This window comes from Passer domesticus, chromosome 18 (assembly GCF_036417665.1).
Source record: "Passer domesticus isolate bPasDom1 chromosome 18, bPasDom1.hap1, whole genome shotgun sequence".
Taxonomy (NCBI): Eukaryota; Metazoa; Chordata; class Aves; order Passeriformes; family Passeridae; genus Passer; species Passer domesticus.
Window position 1 is genome coordinate 7,853,033 of NC_087491.1, and position 22,058 is coordinate 7,875,090.

At 51.5% G+C, this 22,058-nt stretch overlaps 2 protein-coding genes across 5 annotated transcripts in view; one reads left to right on the forward strand and one right to left on the reverse strand.

The window, feature by feature from the left end:
- CRAT (carnitine O-acetyltransferase) lies at window positions 1-14,230 on the reverse strand. 4 transcript variants are annotated; one of them, XM_064393659.1, is made up of 15 exons: window positions 14,166-14,230; window positions 10,786-10,888; window positions 9,431-9,694; window positions 8,855-8,973; window positions 6,732-6,785; window positions 5,698-5,863; window positions 4,965-5,139; window positions 4,385-4,563; window positions 3,257-3,357; window positions 2,949-3,068; window positions 2,343-2,465; window positions 2,079-2,214; window positions 1,562-1,624; window positions 911-1,048; window positions 1-365 (listed from the first exon to the last, which is right to left on the reverse strand). In XM_064393659.1, the coding sequence occupies exons 1-15, from the start codon at window positions 14,213-14,215 to the stop codon at window positions 150-152; spliced, it is 2,007 nt and encodes a 668-aa protein (XP_064249729.1). In that variant the 5' UTR covers window positions 14,216-14,230; the 3' UTR covers window positions 1-149. The 4 variants fall into 4 exon arrangements, with proteins under 4 accessions (XP_064249729.1, XP_064249727.1, XP_064249731.1 ...); XM_064393657.1 differs by lacking the exon at window positions 14,166-14,230 and adding an exon at window positions 12,883-13,248; XM_064393661.1 differs by lacking the exons at window positions 10,786-10,888; window positions 14,166-14,230 and adding an exon at window positions 12,883-13,039.
- Window positions 13,229-22,058, forward strand: part of PTPA (protein phosphatase 2 phosphatase activator) — a 22,109-nt gene continuing 13,279 nt past the window's right edge. The window contains exons 1-4 of the mRNA XM_064393662.1: window positions 13,229-13,379; window positions 15,289-15,389; window positions 16,500-16,586; window positions 21,458-21,583. Coding sequence (XP_064249732.1) covers window positions 13,355-13,379; window positions 15,289-15,389; window positions 16,500-16,586; window positions 21,458-21,583 — 339 coding nt within the window. The 5' untranslated portion in view covers window positions 13,229-13,354. The remainder of the gene's footprint in view (window positions 13,380-15,288; window positions 15,390-16,499; window positions 16,587-21,457; window positions 21,584-22,058) is intronic.

The window sequence follows — 22,058 nt, forward strand, 5'->3', positions numbered from 1 at the left end:
CTGTGGGTGACTATTCTGTAACACCTTGCTGAAAACAAATGGTAGAGATCTTCTCAGGTTCCAGGGCAAGCTGTTCTCTGAATAATTTTCTGAGGAACTGGGAGCTTCAGTGCATCAGGGATAGCCCATTTAACTGGGGGGTTTCCCTGTTACAGTTTGGATTTGGGAGCAGCCTGGAGCAAGACCCTCATGTCTAGCAGTGCTTTCTCAAGGTAATGTGCCATGCGGGCTGCGTTTGTGTCAGCACAGCTGTTGAAGGCTGAAATTGCAAAGTTGATGTGCTCCTCCATGGGGTTGTAACACACTCCATAGCCATCTGGAACCACGGGACCAAAACACATCACACAGTCTGTCTTGGCTGGGACCTGTGGAGAAAATGTGATTAAACCCTGCTGACCAGTCAGAGAAAAATGAAACCATCAAATGGAAATGGCTCTGTCAACAGAGGAAACTCATCTCATTAAACTGCTCTGGAAGGGCCTTTGGTCACCCTCACCTCCCACCACGTGCTGGATCCTACCATTTAGCAGCAATGTGTTTTCCTCTGCATTAACACAGGAGTGCTTCTCCCCAGGGTAAGCTTGTAGTAGGTCACAAGTAGAACTATTCAGTAAGAATCAGAGCACAGCACTTAACACAAAGCTCTTCTGGCTGCTGACATCGATACCACTTCAATTTAGACACCAAACACTCTTGGTGATCTTGGCTTTGGTTATGTTAGTGTTTCACATGTCTGTGAGAGACTGTGGCATGTGTAAGATCAGATCTGTAGCTCTGTGGGATTGACAGCCAGCTTAGAAATTTCTGACCCAATGTAGATGAGTTTCTAACAAAAAGGAACTGAAGAGAAACATGGAGAAGGAAGGCATGACAAGGAACAGAGAGTGCTTTTGGCTCAGGTGAGTTGTACCTGGCTGGTTGAGAGGTTGAAGTGCATTGCAACAGCATAGGCTGTGTCCATGAAGAGCTCGGGCATGCTGACCAGGTCCTCGATGGCCTGCAGCTTCAGCCCCAAGAGGTGCCGGTCTATTGCGTTGCCCCGTATGGCCTGCAGGAAAGCAAGGATGGACACGTGAAAGCCAGGCCAGCAGCAAGCGAGCTAAACTATTTCTCTGGGTTAAAGAAAACACTTCTAAAAAGTCTCTAAATGTTTGAAGTTAGAAGGAAACTAGACATTGCCTTTAAGACCAATAATCTTCTTTGTAAGGACTGTGAAATTAAACACACCAGTGCAAACAACCTTACAGTTCCTGCCCATGGACTCCCTCTGGTTTAAGGGCTCCTTGAGCAACTTCGGTGTTTATCAGCAACAATGATGGTAAGAAATGAAGCTATTGTAATACTTGATTCTCTCCTTTAGGTCAGTCACAAGGGACACTTAACACATCAGCTGAGAGGATTAAGTCTGTGGCTTTAGAGCACTGCCAGAATCAGCAACACTGATGCAACACTGATGACCACACTGCTGTGTCAGGAGCAAAAGATGTTCAGGTCTTGTCTTTCCCCAGAACTCTGAATTGCTGGGTAAACTGCCAAGCCTGTCTACATAAAGGACACTCACCATGTCTGTGTATTCCCTGTGGGCCTGCGTGGCTCTCCTCAGCAAGTCTGCTTTCTCCTGGTCCTGAGAACACACAAATCTGTTTTAGGTTTTCTGCAGAATGGAGAACCTCATTTTGGCTGTTCTCTAGAATGGAGGACATTTCTGCTTTGTGTGTCTGTATGAAACTCATTTATGTTTACTAGATTTAATTTTTACATAATTTTGTTTGGCAGCACTACTTCATTCTGAACAGAGTTCATCCATCAGTAGCAGAACTCAGTTTGAGTAGCTGAACAGCCTCACAAAGGACTTTCTGGTGTGCTCAGAAACATCCACGTGTTGTTTCCCAGGCTTTCAGTACATATGATAGAAAAATCAAATCAAACCCCTGATGTGTAAAGATACTGCAGGCTATGGTTTAGCTCAGAATGGGGTGCAGCCCTTCTTAGCTGAAACCAGGTGACAAGGGGTTAGCCAAATAAACAGCTTTTCTCTCTTCTGGATTCCTCTTACTCCACTTCTTTGAGATCCTCACCGATTTGTCAGGGCTGTCCATGGACTGCACAAACTTGAGGGAGTCCACGGAGGTGGAGCGGATGGTGTCGGTGCGGCCCAGGCGGAACATCCTCAGTGACGCGCTCTCGTACGTGGCACAGGCGCGGCCGTACATCCTGGCACAGGGAGGAGACGGCCACAGGTGAGTCTGCCCTGGGAGAGCTTATCTGTGCCAGCTTTATCAGGCTCACATGTTTGAGTCTGCCAGTGAGGAGGCTGAGGAATGACCTATGCCTGGTCTTACCTGTAGTATGCCAGCTGCAAGGCCAGCTGGATGAAAGCATCAGGGCTGATCTTCTCTGACTTGGGAAATCCTTTCCCAAATTGATGAAAGACCATGACTTTGATATCCAGATCGTCAACCATTCTACAAGGAAAGAAAGAGGAGCTGTTCCTTTGTTGCTTGTTCTTGTAACACAGTGGAATGGATTTGCTTTCACAAGGCTCAGAGGGAACAGGCCATCTGGATTCTGACCTATGCAGGGACAGAGTGTTCCAGCACACACAGATCTCTTTGGGCAGCACCACAGAAGTAAGAATTTTTGGCCACTGCTGACAATCTTCACCAGGTTAGATGGTCATGTGTGTGTTTATGCTCCAGTATTCTTGACTGGATCCAGTAAAGCCTTGCTCTTTCTTAGCAAATGGGATGAATCAGTAATAACCCTTTTCTAGCACCTGTGACCTTATTCCTGGCAGTGCTTCTCAGCTCAGCTCAATGCTGTTGAGCCCAGAAGTCACTGGGAAAACTCACTGCCTGCAGTGGGGAAAGTCTCATTAAACCACTGACAGGCTCCAAAGGGGGACAAGAATTACTCCCTCAGTCACCCACCCACTTCTCCATACTCACATGTTGAGGTTTTGCTTTGCCTTCTCTATGTCATTCTTGATTTCCGGGGTGATGTTAAACCGCAGCTTTTTGGGCATTGGCAGATGAACTGTAGGCGATTTGCCTGTCTCGGGTTTCTTCCTGCACAGAGAAATGGTTCTGTTTGACCAGACCTTTGGCATGAGGCTCAGCTAGGAATGCCACAGCCTGGATAGAAACGCACAGGAGACCTTCCCTAACACCTTGTGACACTGGTCACAGCCTGACAGACCCCTCACAGTGCCAATAAGGGATCTCCAGTGCCAGGGAAAAGCAGGGGCAGGACTCACGTGAACTCCACGATGTGATCCAGAAGAGCAACGATGGGTGGGCCTTCAGAGGGAGCATGCTCATATACCAGACCACAGGAGCCATCTTCAGCAACGATGAACTGGGAGAGAAGCATGAGAGGACAGTGTTGAAGACAGGCAGTGTGAGAGACAGAAGATACCCAGAGAGACCTCATTGTCTCCCTGTCTGTATCAGAGCCTGTCCTTGCACACTGAGAGGTCTCCTTTAGCAGCACAGCACTGGAATCCTTTCAGCAGGTGCAGAAGATTTGAGAGCACTGTTACAGTTCTGCAGAATTCCCTGGATAAGGGTGTGCCTGACATATTGGTGTGCTCAGTGCTTTGGCCATACAGAGAGGTTCAGTGGTTCTGGTTTACTGAGATGCACCCACAGTACAGGAATAACATTGCCACATGCTGGCTTACCCTTACTTTTCAATCAGCTGGAACATCTAAACTTTATCCCCTTGGTGTAGAGTTCCAAATAGGAACAAAACACCTGAAAACACTGAACAGTTTAGCAGGTATGAGAAGAGTCCCTAAAGCACCATTGCTACAATGCACAAGCCAGGATATACCAACTAATGAGGGGAAAAAGCTCCAACAGCAGCTGCTGTTGAAGGATCTTGACAAGACTGAATGGAGAAGAGATCAGAGGGATGCTGTAGGATGGCAGTGCATGTTTCAAAAAACTAAACAAAATGCCATTGGGCAGCTTCTGGCAGAACCAGGAAAAGTGACAAGCCTGGAGGAGATCCAAGGAACAGACCTCCCATCGTTTGGGCTGCCTCTGAGCAGATGAGGCATTGTTGTCCGCAGGCAGAAAATTGATTTATAAGGAACACAAAGACCCGCTGCACTGAATAAACGTGGGCAGAGGCAGAAAAGAAACAAGTCCCAGAGGCAGAAAAGAAACAAGTCCCTGAGGCAGCAACAAATGCTGGTGACTGCAGGGGGAACCACAGGATCTCACACCGTCAGCCACCACTCCTCATCTCCCTTGTTTTTTCACTCTCTTGACATGAGGACCTTTGCTGCAAAAGGTTCCTGGGATTTTATGGATTTTTGTAATATCAGGAAAACACCTGCAGAGCCACCTCTTCAGCACCTTTAGAGCACCATTGTTACCTGCAGGGTTTTGTCGAACCATCGGTTGCCGCTGTTGAGGCGGCTGCCGCCGCCGTGCAGCATCTGCGCGGCCACGCGGCTCTTGTAGATGTCCTCGGACACGCGGGGCATGGGGGCGTCCAGGCACACCGTGCAGATGCTCTTCTCAATGGTACGCACGGACTCCTTGTTGGTCTTATCTGGGACGGAAATGAACCATGAGTAAGGGGGTTGTGTCATTGGAAGGAGAGAAATTCGAAAGACGCAGTGTTGGGTTCCCACTGTACCTCAGTGGGGATGTACACAGCTATTAAAATTGCAGCCAGCTAGGTTGTTACAGGTGTGAAGATTCACCCTCCTTGTTCACTATTCTTACATCCTACTATTTGCAAGGCAACAAACTCTGGGATTTCAGAACATGTACCTCCCAATCCAAACATTACAACAGATTGCAATGATTGCTTCTTTAAGGTGGAAGGCTCCTGTTATCTGTCCAAAACAAGCTTCTAAAAGAAAGAACTGAGCAGAGCACAGTGGAGAGGTTTGCTATGCAAGGATCTGCAGTGTTTGTTAGCACATGTGTGTTAGGGGCTCTACAGACCTTTCAGGAGGTTGTTGTAGGCTTTTGCCCAGCTGTTTCGGTGGTTGGTGGTGAGGATCCCAATAGGTTCTTTGTTTGTTTGGAGGGAGGTGTTCCAAATCTTCTCCAGCTGAATGAAGAGCTGGTCAGCAGTAAGGGGAGATCCATCACTGTTGTAAACATCCAGCTCAAAGAACTGAAGGTGAGAAGAGTGGACAAGGACAGAGACAGACAGTGAGAGAAGATAACTGTCTGGCCCCAGAAACTGGCAACAGCTACTTTGAGAAGGTAAGGCCTGGCTGAAGAAATCAGCTTGCCAGATTTTTGAAGGATGCTCAGAATTGAGAGACCCAAGTCCAGCTTCCTTTGCAGGGCGTAAATACAGCCCTGGTTTTATGAAGCCATGGTAACAAGGACCAAGGAGGAATTCCTGTTTCTGAGACTAAGCTGCAGTGGGAGGCTTTTGTTATCCAATTTTCACTTTCAGTTTCCAGCTGCAGACATGGTCTCTGGGCTTTGAGAGACAGGAATTACAGGGACAAGAAACAGAGGAACACAGTATTTTTCTGCCTCTAGTCTGTTGCTTACACATGGCAATTCTGCTGCTGGCCAAAGTGGATAAAGGGAGCAGGAACATATCCCTAGTGAGAAAAACCTTGTGGCCAGAGACTGTTATTCCCTTTCCTCTGGATAACAGCCAGCAAAAGGGACACCTGCACTTCAACAAACCTTGAAAGCCCAGCAGTTGCCTTACCTGGAAGTTGTGAACGACTGTGATGTGTCTGGACTGCTTTTTGCCTTTGGCGTAGTTGACGATGGAGTCGCGCTTGGGCCCGGGAATGCGGCAGGATGAGAGGATCTGGTAGTACTGGTTCATGCAGAGGGGCTTCCCACCCATGTACTCCACGGGAAGGGTCTCACTGGACACACAGCAAGGTAAGGAGGAAGGAGAGAGAGAGATCAGATCAGTGTGAGCAGGCCTGTGCTTCCACACAGGCCACACACTCTGCCCTGCAGCTGCACTCCCTCCCTCCCTCCGGCAAAACCTAAAGGTGGCATAAAAAGGGGCTGTCCTTCCCCATTCCTAGCAGCTTTCTTAGTACAGGCTACAAAAAAATGTCTGTTTGCTGGCCTTTCATTTGGGAAGGGAAAAAACACTGTCCTTTCTTTGACACCAGAGAATCAGGTCTCTGGACCTACTCCCTGGCTGTAGTTCTGAGTGATGAGTGTCTGATGTGCTGATAATGATTCATGAACTAGGCATGGGCTCAATCACTCGCTTCTGCAGTCATATTCCAACTACCCTGAACTTTGACTGCTGGTGTTGGTAAACATATTTTTGGACTTGAAATAAGGTGTGTCCAGCAGAGATTTGCTGGTGACTAAAAGAAAAAGGGTAAGGGAGGAACAAACTTCTCTAGAGCTCATCCCATCTAGCTGGGAGGTGAGAAACACCAGGAACCCAATGTTAGAGACTCAAATTCCTGCTGCCTGAGCTGTAGCTTGTCCTGTGAGCAAACAGAAGTGCAGAGCTCCGTGAGACTGTCAGTCGTGCTCGGTCCCTACAAGCATGTTCCCATGCCAATGAAAGCATTAAGGTAAACAAAGAACGTGAAGACAGAAAAGTAAGTTTGCTTTTTTCCACTGGAGGGGACTGGGGATTACAGTATCTCTTTCCAAATCTGTGCTGTCATCTCTGGCCTTTCTATGTGGGAGATTTATGGACAAAGCTCAGCCTCTCTGTGACGTTAGAGAAGGTGTGAGCTCTCAGGAGGGTCAGTAACTCACTTGTCAATCATGGTCTTGAAATCCAGGATACCCTCGATCAGCTTGGCAGCAAACCTGGAAAAATACCAAATGTAACACGCTGAGATCAAGCACAGATGTTTCTGGGGCTGAGGGATGAGCTGAGGAGGATTAGCAGAGCTGTTCTCTACTCCTCAGAAAGCTCAGCCTTTCTGCCAAGTCCCTGTTGTGCCCATCTCTGGTTCACTGACACAGCCACTCTGGGCTGTGATTTGAGACTGCTGGATAGTCCTACTGTGTGGCACTTTCTTTTTTTGGGTGTCTTACTACACAGCCAAGGAACTCTGGACAGCTTTCAAGAAAGAAGAACTCAGTCATGCATTAATGACCCTCTAATAGCAGCGATTGCTACTGATGTGTTACGATTTTATCACATCTGACTTCTGATTCTCAGCATTAAAGCAGCACCAAGAGAAGGGGATTTCTGCCCTTCCCTGGCTAGGGGCCACCTTGGAGTGTCAAGCCAAGATGCAGCTGTTTCTCCCTGCATCTAAGACACCACTGGTGACTGAGTTCCTACCCCAGTGAACATCCTGCTGCTAACAACTCTGGAGAACCTTCCTGTGGCACTGAGGGCTTGGAAACAAAGCAGATGTGCTGCATGTGGACACTGAGGTGTTGTGTTTACCAGGATCAGTGTAAACAGTGCCAATGCCAGCTCCCAGCAGGGCTGTCACATGCCACATCAAGCTGCTTAGCTAGAAGTGACCTTCTCTTAGCTAGATTGGCCTTCTCTGACATGGGAGCTCCCACCTGTCCCTGAAGGAAGGAGGCAGGAGGTCACTGGGACAGGAGGTGGTGTTGTTGGCTGAGTGACATGGTGCCAACATTTGGCATTTGCAGGCAGTATCCTTTAGGCTGGCTCAGCCTGCCCATTCCTAGGAAAGATCAAAGGACACAACTCCAAGAGCCTGAGGGTTCTGTGAAATGAGACATTCTGCAAAGTAGTTTTCAATTAAAATTCCTCAGCCTTACTGCAAAACATGAGGGAAACACTAGTAAGAGTGTCTGTGTTCCTTTCCAGAGAATTAACAGCCCAGAAAGCAGAGTTTGGGCTCGAGGAGATGGGAGAGGTTGGCTGACTTTTTTCAGCCAGCAGTTTTGCCAGGTTAAGGACTAAAACACCACTTTCAAAATTTGCCTTTTGCTTTTGGAAGCTTTAATTTCAAGCTGCAATGTAACTTCTTTGTGCAGCCACAAACTACCCACGCACAGGAGCCCACCTTCTTATGCAGCTGCTGAATTCCACTGGTTGGGAATGTATTGCAGCTCTCCAGATTATTTGGAAAACTTAAGAGTGAATAATATGACAGGGAGCTTTCAAGACATTTGTGTACTCTTGCACTGTTGTGAGGCTAATCCTCTGCTCAGGTGTATCGAGGGGTGGGAGGAGGATTTGTTCCCAGCCTCATTGATCCCCTGGCTGGTACTTTAGATCTGCCAGGGCAGTGCTGACTGGTAACTGTGGCAAAGGTACCTGTGTAAAGGTCAGTGCTGAAGTTTTGCAGATGGATTCAACACACTGCTAGTGGTGGTTAAAAATTAAAGAGAGCCCATGAGGAAAAGAGGGCATGGCAGGGTCTGATTGCAAGGAAAAGCCTGGAGTGGGAAGGCTGGTCATTGTGTTTTCCCAAACTATGAATCACAACAGGGGACAGTCCCTGTCAGGCTCCCCCATCCCTATAAACTAGCAAACTTCAGAGGCATTTCTGGGTGATCTTCTTTACATGCCTGGGCTACTTTTTGTGTGTCCTTTAACTGCACACACAATCACAGTGCCTCCAATACATCCTCACAATGTCTTCAGCCAATGATGGGACTGTTTCACAGAGAAGATCTGTGCTTGAGCAAAGACCTAAGTGTAGTTTCTCAGTCCCTGTTTAATACCTGAACCACTAGGCTCTTTTTTTCTCCCCTGATGAAATATTTAGTCTGGTGCAACCAGGAGTTTCCTTACAGCCTGGCAGCCTTGCCCTTACAGCAAAGACAGCTCAGACCTGGGGACCACATTGCTCATTCCCAATCTGCCTTAATACCCTCATCCCTGTTGAGCACAGAAAGCTCATCCCACCTATAACCTCAGGGAAGGTAGAAAAGGATTTTACCTGAGCTGACCTTGTCGATCCAGAAAATCCTGCTTAGGTAAAACCACACCTGGGCTGGAGTGGACCACAACTGGCAAGCGATATTCCAGGTAAGCTGTCTTCAGCCACCAGTCTGAGAGCTGGGATGCAAAAAGAAAACATGCAGGGAGCTGCTGCTGCTGTCCAACCCAACCCTGGCTGATGGGTCTCAGCATCCAGCCCCCAGTTCCATCCCACATTTTACAAAGTGTTTGGGGTTTGTATTATGCAGGTGGAAGGGGAAAGGAGGATTTGAGCAAGGCATGGGTGGCTTTTGGTGCAGGCCTTGAGCAGACGGTTTACTTCAACTTGATGCTGAAAGGATCAAGCCTTCAGCAGCCAGAGGCAGGGCCAGTGACTCCCTGTTCTGCCACAATCTCTCTGCTCACTCAAGTCCTGGTGAGGAGTTTGCACAGCTTGGGGAGATCAGCAGCACAGTGGTCAGGAAGGTGATGTCCTTAAAACACAGGTGCCAGCGGCTGCAGCCAGGACAGGGACGAGATGCACATCAGCCCTCCACCCTCCCTAACCAGAGCTGGGGCCAGAGCCCTGACCTACCCAGTTCTCTGTTTTCCTGGCTCTTCTCTCCAGGCCCTTCTGCAGCCTCTCCCCGACGCCCCCCGGCTTGCGGAACTCGGCCACCAGCCGCTCGGTGTGGCTCAGCTCCTCGGGGCTGATGATGGGCTGCAGGGCCAGCAGGTACCGGTCCAGGGTCTGCTGCAGCGGCGGCACGGGCAGCTGGGGCAGCGCCTCCTGGTGCAGCTGCAGTCTGCCCGTGATCTTCCTCAGAGCTGCCTGCTTCAGCAGGCCACAGGGCCTGGCCTGCAAAGCACAGAGCAAACGTCGAGACAAAGCTTCCCCCCGGGGAGCAGAGAACCTGGGTCTGGGAGTCTCCATCCCAGCCTCTCAGCAGAGCATGGCTGGGTGCTGGAGAGAGTGCAGGACATCCAGGAAAGCTGTGGAAGAGAAACTCCATCTCTGAGATACCTATTCTCAGCTCCTCTGGGAAAATGCTGCTGGGACAATGACACATCTCCCCACTCTGTGGACACCTTCCAGCTGAGAGTCTCCAAGTGATGGACAAAGTCAAACCCTTCCATCTCACAGTAAGTGGGAAGGAATTTGTGAAAAAAATAATAATCTTATATACTATCAGAAACTTTCATTATTCCTTACAAAAGCATGACTAAAAAAGCAGAACCCTTGTGCCAAACTGAACTACCCTTCTGGCTTTGAGGAGGCAGAATTTAGCTAAGTTTGGGGTAGGATTAAAATGCCTCTTCTCTGTCTATTCAGGAAACTCTGGGTGATGCCAAAAGGCTCCTGCGATCCAACTGGGTCATATGGGAGCAAAAGCACCAACCACTTCCCTGCCTGGAAAAACATAGCGGAGCAAACCCAAGTGCTCACCAGGAAATCAACTCACCAGTTTTCCCCAAAAAGAACAACAACATCCTTTTGGATGAACGGGGTTGGACATTCTTCAGCTTGAAGATGTTTCAATAGTACTCTCAAGGTTTCCACTTCCTCTGCACCTCCCTCTCCCATGGATGTACTGAATCAGACACTCCTGCAGGACTCTGGACTTTGCATTGTCAGTGTACTGAGAATGCAAAGCCACTGAGAACATTCCCTTTGACTTCCAAAGCAGTGAGAAAATAGCTGTCCCCACACCTCCTCCCGGCAGTTAAGGACAGAGAAGAAAGAGCTAATCTACAAGGTGACAAAGCCCCCTAAAAACTGCCCTGGTTTTGGGGCAGCAGGGTCTTTGTGGGACCTTTGTCAGAAGAGCTGTGAAAGGTTTGGAGAAGGAATGAGAAAAACAACAGGAGGAGAAATTACTGAAGCATAAAAGAAGAGTGGACTGGGAGGAAAAGAAAGGTGTTGATCACAGCAGCTTGGGCATACTGTACCTTCTGTGCTTGCTTCTGCTTCCTATCCATGGCTGGTAGGACAGAAGAGACTGTAAAGCTCTCCCTCGGCCTGTCTGGGTCTCCTCTTCCCCCTGACAATGTGCTGCCCATGCAGGGCGTCACCTCATTAGCCAACTGCCACATGACTGCTCCGATCAGAGGGCTCCAGGGCTGGCACGGCCCGGCAGGGGACAGCAATTATCGCATCACGGGATTGCGACAGCTGCCCTGAAGGTGCCCGCCGGGCAGCTGATCGATACCTGGCTGCAGCCTGCTCTGAGCAAGATCTGGGGCAGAAGTGGGGATGTTGTGCCTTCAGCCTTTGCCTGGACCATGGAACTGCTGTGGGTTTTGGGAGAGATGCCTGGACACCAGGCAGGAGAGACCCCAGTTTATGTCCTGGAGGTGGCACCTTAACTGCCCTCACTCCCCATGCATGCGTGGTCATTATTGCAAGCTGAGACTTTGGGGAGTTCTGGGTTGTCAACTCTTAAAAAAAAACCCCAAAACCTAACAAAAAGTATCTCCATAGCAGGGCAATCAGAGTGCCACGCAGTCACAAGGAACATCAACCCCTCCTTCACGTTTGTCCAATGAACTGAGGGGCAGAAAGCACAGTCTGCATAGCCTGAATAGAGTATGATGATCCCAAAGGAACAGCTGCAGATTTTCCACGGGGTAACAATGAAAACCCCAAAACAAACCCATGGATGCCACTGTCTGTTAAAACGTGGAATGCATTTGTTATCTTCCCTCTTCTCTGTCCCCTGCTTGTTTGGTCTGGGGTTAAACTGAAGGATTTGGTGGGAGAAGGAACAGTGATCAGAGCTGAGGGGGCAGCTGGCAGCAAAGAGGGAACAGCCCAACCCTTGCCACAAGCAGCAGGAAAAGGAACACCAGTGGAGCAGGGTGTGCAGACTGGGCCAGCCTGTGGGCTGGCATCGCTGCTGAGCCACCTTCCAACACAGCCAAGAACCTTTTCCAGAGCCTGCAAAGCTGGTGGGAAAGGAGATCCACCTGCTGGGGGGCAAAAGGAATTTCCTAGCTGATTCTTAGCACAGCCACAGAACTGAGTGCCAGGATGTCAGAGGTTTGTCTTTTATTTTTAAATCATAATCTGGAGTGCCCCTTAAGCCCAGAGACAACTGGCTGCCCTGCCTGGTCCCTCATAACTGTGAGTGGATCCACACTGTGGCTGCTGTTCTGCTGCTCTGTCTCCTCCTGTCAGGACCCAAGAGGGACTGCGAGGAGCAGCTCCCGAGCCTGGCAGGGGTCTGGCAGCTCTGCCATCTGCCTGGGCTCCCCAGCCCCTCCCTGTCCTGCAGCCACCTTCCTGCTGTCCAGCCCAACTGGACATCTCAGTACACGACAAGGCACCAGTGCAGAGGGTCCAGAGGAGGATATAAAGGTAATTAAGGGACTTGAGTATCTCTCGTACGAGGAGAGTGAGAGACTGTGAGTTCATCCTGTTTAATCTGAAGAGGAGGAGGCTGACAGGGAATCTCAACAATCCATATAAATATCACCAAGGTGGGCGTCACGAGGGTGGTGCCAGACTCTTCAGTGGCGCAGTGACAGGAGAGGAAGCAATGGCCACAAACCAAAACACGAGAAGCCTGCCCTCAACATGAGGAATAACTTTTTTTACACTGAGGATGGCACAGCACTGTGCCCTAGCGCCTGCCCAGGGATGTGTGCAGTCTGTCTCTCTGGACACGTTCCTGTGTCACCCGCCCCAGGTGACCCTGCGCTGGCAGGGGGGTTGGACAGGGTGATCTCCAGAGATCCAACCCTGACAGTTCTGGCACTGTCACCGCACAGCTCCACGGTGCAGCTGCCGCCAGGCACGGGAAGAAACCCGCGGGCCTGGGGGGCTGACTTGGGCAGGGTCCCTGCCCGCTCCCGGGGGAGGTGGCACCGAGCCCATCCAGCGCACGGCCCTGACCGGGGACCCGGCTTGTGCTCCGGGCCGGAGCCGACAGCGGCACTGCCGGGAGCCACCGCCTGCGCTGCCCCGCTCAAGGCCCCGCACCGAGCCGGGCTCGCCGCCCGCCCACTGTCCCCTGGCGCCCCGTGCCCTCCCGGTGCCGCTCTTACCGCAGCCCTGGCCGCCAAGGCGAGCATGGCCCCGCAGCGCGGGCCCGGGCCCGCCGCAAGGACACCGCCGCCGCCGCCGCCCCGGGGCGGGGCCGCCCCGCCGCCATCTTGGAGCGGGGCGAAGCCCGCCCGGCCATCTTTGAGAAAGGCAGAGGCACGCTCTGAGCGGAAGGAGCGCTATGGGCGTCCTGCAGACCCTCTCCCCGCTGCCTTGTCCGGGAGATGGTGAGGGGGGGTCCCGTCTCTCGCCCCTCCACTGCCCTCCGCGCACACCCGGTGTGGGCAGGGAGGGCCGCGCCCTGCACAAACATGGCGGCGTGAGCACGACGGTGGCCGGCAGGGGCCGCTCCGCGGTGCGACAGCCGCGGGAGCGGCGGGGCCGGGCGGCGTGCCCTGCTCAAAGATGGCCGCCGGCGGCTTCGGCGTGCGCGGAGGTGGGAGGTGAGGGGCGGCCGGGCCGCGCTGCGGGAAGATGGCAGAGAGCGAGCGGCGGACAGGTGAGGGGCGGCCGGCGGGCTCTGGGAGCCAGCGGGTGTGGGCTGCGCTCGGGGCCGGGCAGCGCCGGTGCAGGGCCCCACGGTCCGGGCGTGCCGGGCCGAGGGCGCCGGGCCGGGGCGCGGGGGGCGGTGGCAGCAGCGCCCGGCCCAGGGAGAGGGAGGGAGGAAGGGGGAGATTTGCTGAGGGTGTGAGGGACCTGAGTGTTCGCACCAGCCCAGGGCGAGGTCGGGGGTCGGGACTGAGCCTCTGGATCGCGGATCCCAGTGACCCCCAGGCCGGTTTTGTGCCCGGTTCTCGTGGCTCCTCGCACCGTGACACCAGCCTGGCGGTGCCTCCTCTGCCCAAGCTGCTTCTCCTCATAAAGCTGACCCGCCGTGCCAGCTTGGACTCCTGTGTACTTATCCCTGAGTCCTGTAACCCCTGCAGCCCTCACTCTTTCCTTCCTTGACTATTCCTGGTCCCCTCACCGAGAGGAATTGCACAAAGTGTGGATCAGAAGCAGTGATGGCTGAGAAACAAACACAGAGAGAGGGAAGGAGTTCTGTGAATGGCAAACACCAGATCAGGGCACTGCCCTGGCATTTATGTGTCACCTGTACTGATGGACACATCAGTGTTTGCCTTTTCACTTCACTGCTTGGGAGGTTTTCATGTTATAAACTCTTAAAAGCAGAGCTCCACTGCTGTGGTGGCAGTCGCTGTGAGTTGTGTGCTGAATTTCCAGAAGAGAGACACACGTGTCTTTAATTTAAATTCATCACATGTTGTCCCTCTCATCCTCTTACCTGGAAGTTTTGCTGTAACTTCTGCAGGAACGAACCGAACATTGCAGCATTCAGGGCAGGAGATGAGGCTGAATTTGTTCTGTGCCTGGGCAGTGTGAAAGGCAGAGAAGTCGAATGACTCTCAAAGGTTGTATGACAAATCTACAGCGGACTCTGTGTGGTTCCTGGGACTTTGGATCCCTTTTAATCTGACCTGCCTGCTAGAGGGAATTGTGGAAAAGGCTGCTGATGCTTCTGGATGGTGTTTCCTATGTAAATGCAGATGATGATATTTTAAGGAGCTGGAGTTGGTGGTGCCTGAACTGGCTGAAGTGTGTCAGGGCAGCTGGTGCTGCATAAGTGCCTGCAGAATTTCTGGGTTTAAAAAGGTGAACTGAGTGACTCTGACAGAATTCATAAATTTACATTAGTGCCCAGGTGCCTTGACAGTGCTGTCTGCACTGCCTCTTCTATTAAAAGTTTTACTTAGAGGAGCATCATACAAATTACTTTAAATCTCCTGGAACTTTTCTGGTTCTGCAGGTTGGGCCCTGGGTTCACATGCTGGGGAAAAGATCCCCTCTAACTCATTAGCAACTCACATTTGCTTTAAATATTGCATCTTAGGCTCTGAGAGGGCTTTGAAATTAAATGATCTTCACAGCTTCCAGCTGGAAGAGGCTGTGTCCCATCATCCCCCAAGTCCTGGTGCTGCCTTTATTGCACTGATCCAGCTTGTCCATGCAGGAATTATCCTTTCTAGAGGAGTGAAGGTCAGGCTTAACACTTTAAACCAAGGCAGAGTTAGTTTGTAGGAGGGCTCAGTGCTTCAGCATGACCTGAGGCTTGGCTGCGCTAGACAGAAATAATTAAACTGGCTGGATGTTGCTTTTGTTATCTCCTGCACTGTCTGAAGGGGAAATGCATCTTTAACAATGACAACAGACATAATGCTTCTGTCTGAAGGCTTGCAGTGTCGTTAGGAGGATGTTGGTGAGGAGGACTTGGTGAGATTACAGCCCAGCTGGGATGGATTTATGTGCTTTGTATCTCCTGAGAAATAAAACTGCTTTCTAAGTAAGCAAAATAGAGGATTTCTCCTTCCCCAGTGCCTCTGTTTTATCTCTTTTTTTGCATCTCCCAGGCACCTCTGAGGAGGTGGCTCCTCCTGTCCAGCAGTGCTTCATGGTCCCCAAAAAGGAGATAAATGTGGTTTCTGACATGGCCAAGTGGAAGCGATCTCAGGTATGGCTCTGGGGACAGGGAATACTGGGAAATGCTGCTGATCTTTTGGTGGCAGTCAGCTATGGTCTGGGAACAGCCAGGAAGTACAGGAGGCTTGGGCAGAGAATGGGAAGTAATTGAATTTGTGTTTTAAAGAAGAAGAGTGGGTGCTTGTTTGTAGGAAAATGACTTGGCAGTAATGGTTACTGCCTCCTCCCAACAATGGTTATTGCCTGGCCTGTACTTTATAACCAAACTGGATTTACAGCCCTGACTGAGCTCACCTTAAACATGGTTCTGCTGCCTGGCCCTGGTAGCACTAGCCTGGGTTGGTTCCTTCCCACTGTGCTGTTCTGGAAAGGGCTCTAGAGCTGAGCCCTTCAATTTCCTGGATAATTTTTGTTTACAGCCTGTGTGGAGCTGGTGGAACAAGCAGGTTCTGCCTTTGAGGGACTGGGGTGTTGGCCCAGACTTGTCCCATCTCTTAGGGGCAAATTCTTGCTTGATGACTGATGAGAGATGTCTTGAGAGAAACTGAGGTTATAGTCAGGTACCTCTGGGTGCAGCTTCCAGTTTCAGTCTCCTGGGTTTAAGGACTTGATCCTGGTCAGGATTTTGAGGCAGGGAAGGAGAAGTGACAGTGTTGAGCTGCGCTAGAGATGATGATTCCAAAGCAGCAAATCTAAAGAGAAGGAGTGAGGAGCCAGGGCTGTCTCCCACTTCCCTTTTGTGAGCACAGGGAAGAGTCACAGGGAGAAAGGGAAGGTAACAGCACAGGTCTGGCAGGAGCAGTGCAGAGCACGATGCCTGGGCACAGCTGAGACTCTGCAGAACTGAGGAGTTTCAATTTGACCTGATGGGAGCTGAGGGAATGATTTTGGGGTCAGTGTGAGCATTTTTAGGATTCTCCTTTCTGTAATTTTCGCAGCAATGCAATCACCACCTGCCTCCTGCTTCTGGGGCTGCCAAAAAGAGCAGTAATTTCACAGCAAGCCCTGCAACCCTGGGTGTCTCCAAGGAAGCAGTGTTGGGTGTTGGGAGAGGTTCCCTTGGGATGCTCCTGTGCTGTGTTTTGTGCTCTGACAGACCCTGGGCTCTCCCTAAAGCTCTGCCCTCTTGGTGTTTCCACAGGCATATGCAGACTACATGGGCTTCATCCTCACTCTGAATGAAGGTGTCAGGGGCAAGAAGCTGACCTGTGAATACAAAGTTTCAGAGGTAGGACAAGAGTTTGGATCCCCTTGTTACTTCTTTCCTGCCTTTTTTTTTTTTTTTTTTGCCTCTACAGTATTTTCTGGGTGAGGAATGAGCTAGTAACTTACTTGGGAGCAAGGGAGATTGAATGTGTGTTGGGCTATGGTTGGGGATGCAAATATCAGGGTGCCATCCTCCCCTCAGGATGCAGAGACTCTGGATATGCTTGGTGTATGGGAAATTGAGCAAGTGAGCAGAAGCAGAAGTGATGCTTTGAAGATGTGATATTCCCTCCTGGCTGCAGGCAGAAGGCTGGGATGTCTGTACCATTGCTGTTCCCCAAGTGGTTTTTCTGTAGGAAAATCCGTGGGCAAACCACTTCTGTCCCTGTCCCTTCTCATTGCTCAGGCTGTGTTAATTGCACCCATCTCCTCAGCCCAGGCTGTGGCCAAGTTGTGCAAGCTCTGGTTGGACAGCTGTGACCTCAGGGTGTGTCACTGGCTGTGCCTGCCTTGCCCAGGGTCCTGCTGCGAGTCCTGGGGCCTGCAGAGCTCGCAGGGATGCTGGGCTGGGCTGGGGGGTTTAACCTGTGGGGCAGGATTGCCCCTTCCAAGGTGTTAAGCAGAAAGCACCTGCTTTTCCCTTTGCATGAAAGGGGCTGTCACTTGTCCCTGCCTGCTGCCAGAGCCAATTTTAATGGCTGTTCACCTTCCCAGGGCACAGTGGAGCCAGGGGGAAAGGGCAGGCACCCTCAGTGGTGTCACTGCTGCCCTGAGGGCTCTCTGGGTGCTGCCAATCCTCAGAGCACACATTGGCCACCAGCTTTGCTTCCTTGTTGCACCCTGAACCCCCTCCCTTGGTCTGTGTGCGATGAGGAGATTCTTGGATACATTTTTACCGATCACGGCTGTGCAAGAAGGCTGAGAGTGATGTGTAAAGATCTAGGCAAAATAGGCAGCAGACTGGGCCTTGTGTTTTTAGCTTCATTCTGGTGTGTGAAGGCAGCTGATGGTGGTGTTTAATCCAGTCTTCCTGTTTGAAGTACTGTGTTGTGTCCAGCCTTCCCTTCTAGGAGCCAGTGTGTGAATGAGAAACTCCCCTGTAGTTCATGGAGGGGATCAGGGATAATGAGTCTCTCCCTAACAGCTTTGTGCCCCTCTTTTGTTCCTTCAATTAAGTAGAAACTGCTGTCAAATGCTGCTCTTGCTTTCTGCTGTTTGCATTTCACCTTTGAGTTTTGTCTTTGTCGTGATCTCGCTCCTTCCCAACCATTCACAGAGCACTTCTAGGGAAACAAAGCATTAAAAATGAACAAAACAAAGAGGGGGGGGGAGAACCCAACCCTCTTCACAAGCCCTTTGAGCTGTCAGGAAAAGCTGTACCAGGGCTGTGTCTGCAGAAGAGCCCTCTTGGAGTGAATGTTTTCCATCCATGGTCCCAGTCCAAGTAACAAACAAGAGACACAATCCCAACTGCTTGGGAAGTGGCAGGGAACAAATCTCATTCCCCGTACACCGAGGAGAGCAGGAGCCTGTGACTTGAGGCACAGGTGGAGCATCCCCAGGGTTGTCTTGTTGATGAGGTTGCTTGTTCACACAGGCTCCTTTGTAGATCAAACTGCTTATCTGTGCTTTTAAAGGCTCAGCCCCTCGTGGCCTCTTCTTGCATCTCTGCTCAGCTTTCTTCTCTTTTGCTGTACCTGCTACCGATGTGCTTTTGTGCCATCCCATCTTCCTCCCTGATCAAATGCCAGGGACACCTTCCTTTGGCAAATGACCTCCTGAAATCCTTCCTGCTGAATGCATATCCACTCTGTGACTTACTGGTATTGCTTTGCCACAGAATAAAAAATGGAGGTATGGTCTGCTCTGCTTTGAAAGAGGCAGCTTAGTGGTTTCCAGAGAGTGTGTGTTGATACCAACCTTCCTGCTGGATGCTGTGGGGGCTGAGCCCCCTTGGAGACTTGCTGAGCTTGCTCTGCTTCTGCTGACACATTGTGTGGAGCTGTCCAGGGTTTGCTGCAGGCATCTGACAGGCACTGATAGCAGGCTCTGGCACAGACACTGTGTCTGGCACAAGGTTGTGTGAGTGATAGGCTGTGACCTGCCTGCCCCTCCTGGAGGGAGTGTTTTCCACGTGGGGATCTATCAGCAGCTTGCTGGGGCTGCAGCCTGGAGCAGTGGCTTGGATCAGAGGTGCAGTGCAGTGAGGAGGACGAGGTTAATTTTTGCCATGCAAGGAGCAGACCTTCCTGTCAAACAGCCCAATGCACTGGGGGAAACTGGTCGGTCTTGTGGCTTGCTCTGCTTCCAGGAAGGAAGTGGGGGAAACAGCAAATGCTCTGATTTTAGCAGCTCCCCATTCTGACAGGGCCTGAGGAGCCCAGAGGGGGAGAGTTGGTGGCCACGGGCAGCTTTGGCTGCCGTGATGCCTCCTCAGCACCTCTGTCTGCCTGGCCCCTGCTCCTGAGAGCTGCTGACAGGTCTGTGCTCCGTAGGAAGCCCTGTGGTTTGCCTTTGGGACCGGTGGCAGGCTCAGGGTCAAGGAGATGCAAAATCAGCACAACGAGAAGAGCAAGGAGAGCAGGGGGGGAGGCTGCCCTTGCTTTGATCACTGGAAAGGTAAAGCAAAAATAGAGCTTAAAAACCCAGCCAGGCAAAACAGGCTGCAGTGGTGCTGATGGCTGTGTTCCCATAAGCTGCTTTCTCCCCCACAGGGGTCAGCCCTGGATGTACAGGCTTCCTCTGCTGGACAATGGGAAGCTGCTTCTTTTAGTTACCCCCTTTTCAAAGGGCCTTGAGCCCAAAATGAGCCACAGCTCTTTAATTATTTATTGATGTGGCTGAGCCAGCAGCTGGGTCCTGCTCTCCCGTGTTCAGTGGGGCTGGGCTTTTAATCCCTTTAAAGCCAGCGAGTGGGGAAGGGGAGGTTGGGCTCTCTGCTCCCCAGGGAAGGAGCTGGTCCATGCCAGCCATTTATCCAGGCAGCACCGAGTGCTCGTGGAGAGGGTTTGAAATACGGTGGCTGCTCATAATGAGCTGCTGGTGCCGGCGGATAAATCACCAGCACGGTTTAATTATTTAATGCAACCCAGTGCTGGGGATGCTGTTGCTTAATTGGAGGGGAATGCAATAGCCAGGAAGGAGTAGGGCTGAGTCCAAACATGGCCCAGTGCAATGGGAATGTGTTTGATTCCTACAGTGTTTTGGGAGCAGGGAGCTGATGCAGAGGGGGCTGTGCTGCTTTGGTCCATGTGGATCTGGGGCACTGTTAGTGCCTCCAGGGTCACCCAGAGCTTTAAGCTGTCTTGTCCCTTTTTTTGTGTTCTCGGTGTTCTCAGGTCTTGTCCCAGTCTCTGGTCTAGCTCAGTGGCTAAATGGCGAGGTCCTGGGGTGGGAGTATCCCTGTCCTGCTTGTTCCCTCCATGTCCTTGGGGTGGCACCTCAGGAGTCACTGTCTGTGGAAAGCTGTGTCTGCCATGAGACCCTTCCCCCAAGAGTGACCTGCAGCTGGTTCAGTGGCAGCACAGCTCTGCCATGCCTGCCTCTGCCCACCCCCTCTGAGTGGCACTTCAAGGGCTGGAAACTTGCTGGGCTCTGCTGTTTCCTTGTCCTCCCGACAGCAGCATGAAGAATTGAACCACAACCCAGGAGACCAGGCAGCTTCACACGGTCGATGCCTCCAGCAAAGTCAAACCAGCCAAACCAGCCGCTGCTTCTGCTGTCCTCTTTGTCCCCTTGAAGGAGGAATCCCCTCTCGAGACAGAGGAGCCTACATTGCCCGGGGCCTGGCCAGCTGCTGTGGCGGCTGATGGCTCTCCAGCTGCTTGGAGTCAGGCAGGGAGAATCCCAGAGCCTCTGGCAGGCTTGACCGGTTGTCAGCAGAGCCTCCTGAAACTGTCTGGAGCTGCTAAAAGTGCTGCCTGTGGTGTTGCCTCTTGGTGTGGGGGGTGTAGCTGTTCTCCAGCCATTTGGGCCATGCAGGGAGCTGGGGTGTGCATGAGCCAGCTCTGGTCTGACAACACAGCTGTAGACATTGTGCTGTGCCATCTGCTGCACCTCTTTTCCTTCCACATGGGTCCCTCACTGCCAGCACTGGGTGTGAGAAACATGGCTGTGGTCTTGCTGTTGTTGCTGTCTTCCCATCAACTTTGTGTTTGAATCGAGACATTTCTCTGAGAGTTTCTCATTCCTGCTCTGATGAGAGCACTGCTGGGCTAACCAGGCTGCCTCTTCCCCTGGATAGGTTTTATTTTGCCACATGCAGTGGTGTCCCTGGGCTGGAGCTGCCTGGTGGTCTGGCTGGTAGGAGTTTGAAGCAACAGGAATCATGCTGAAAAGGTTGACTTGCTGTACAAATGTGTCGTGGTTTAACAGCATCAACTGCTAATCCTGGCTCCTAAGAGACACTTCAGGACAATTATTAGAGCCTTGAGAAGGGCCTTTAAATCACATCATCAGCCAGTGGTGAGGATGCATAGCACTGTATATGTGCTGTTCTTTATCCTACGGGGAATGCAGGACCCTTAAGCTGTTGAGCCTGAGTTATTGTGTGGCAGGTCCCTTCCCTGCCTCTTGGTCCTGTGAGGACTGTTCTGCAGCTCTTCTCCAAGAGATTTTAGAGCACGATGCTGTTACAGCTCATGGAAGACTGTGTGGGTGACTGAGGAGTCAGCCTCAGGCTGGGCTTTGTACTGGACTGCTCTCCTGCAGGGAAAAATGGTTTTTCTGTCTCCTCTGCATTTTGAGGAGGATTGGCTCAACCCATTTCCACGTGCCTCTCTTGGGAAGAATGGTGTGGACTTTAGTGACTCCCATCAAGGGGAGAGATGTCAGAGTCTGAGGGACTGCTCTGCTTTATGTCCCTGTGACCCCTCACCCTCTTGCTCTCTGCAGCCCATTGAAAAGCTGGTGGCTCTGCTGAACACCCTCGACAGATGGATCGATGAAACCCCGCCGGTGGATCAACCTTCTCGCTTTGGGAACAAAGCCTTCAGGACCTGGTATGCCAAACTAGACCAGGTGAGCATGTCTGTGCTGTGTAGTGTTACCTGCAGCTCCCACAGAAGGGCAGTGTGCCCAGCAGGGGAGGGAGAATGGCTCTGTCACTGTGTGGCAGCCAAGCAGCTCGCAGAGGAATTGCTCAGATAAGCCTTGAAGGATCCACCCCTTGATACACATCCCTTACCATAGACTTGGTGCTATCTTTTCCTCTTGTGAGAGCATATGGGCCATGTAAATGCTCTTGGCTGGGTATCCAGGTTCTGGATGAGTCACAAGGGCTGTCCAAGCCCTAGGAATTCCTGTGCTTTGTAACTGCCCAGTGTATCACAAAATGAGAGAAAGATCAGGGAAACTGCTTGAATTCCTTCAGCTCAGAGCACTTGCCCTGTACCAAGCTCTGGAGGTGGCACAGCCCCAGTCCCAGCAGCAGTGGCCTTGCAGCTGCTCTGCTGCTCTAGTGATGCTTTTGTCCTGGAGATGGCTCAGTGGGTAA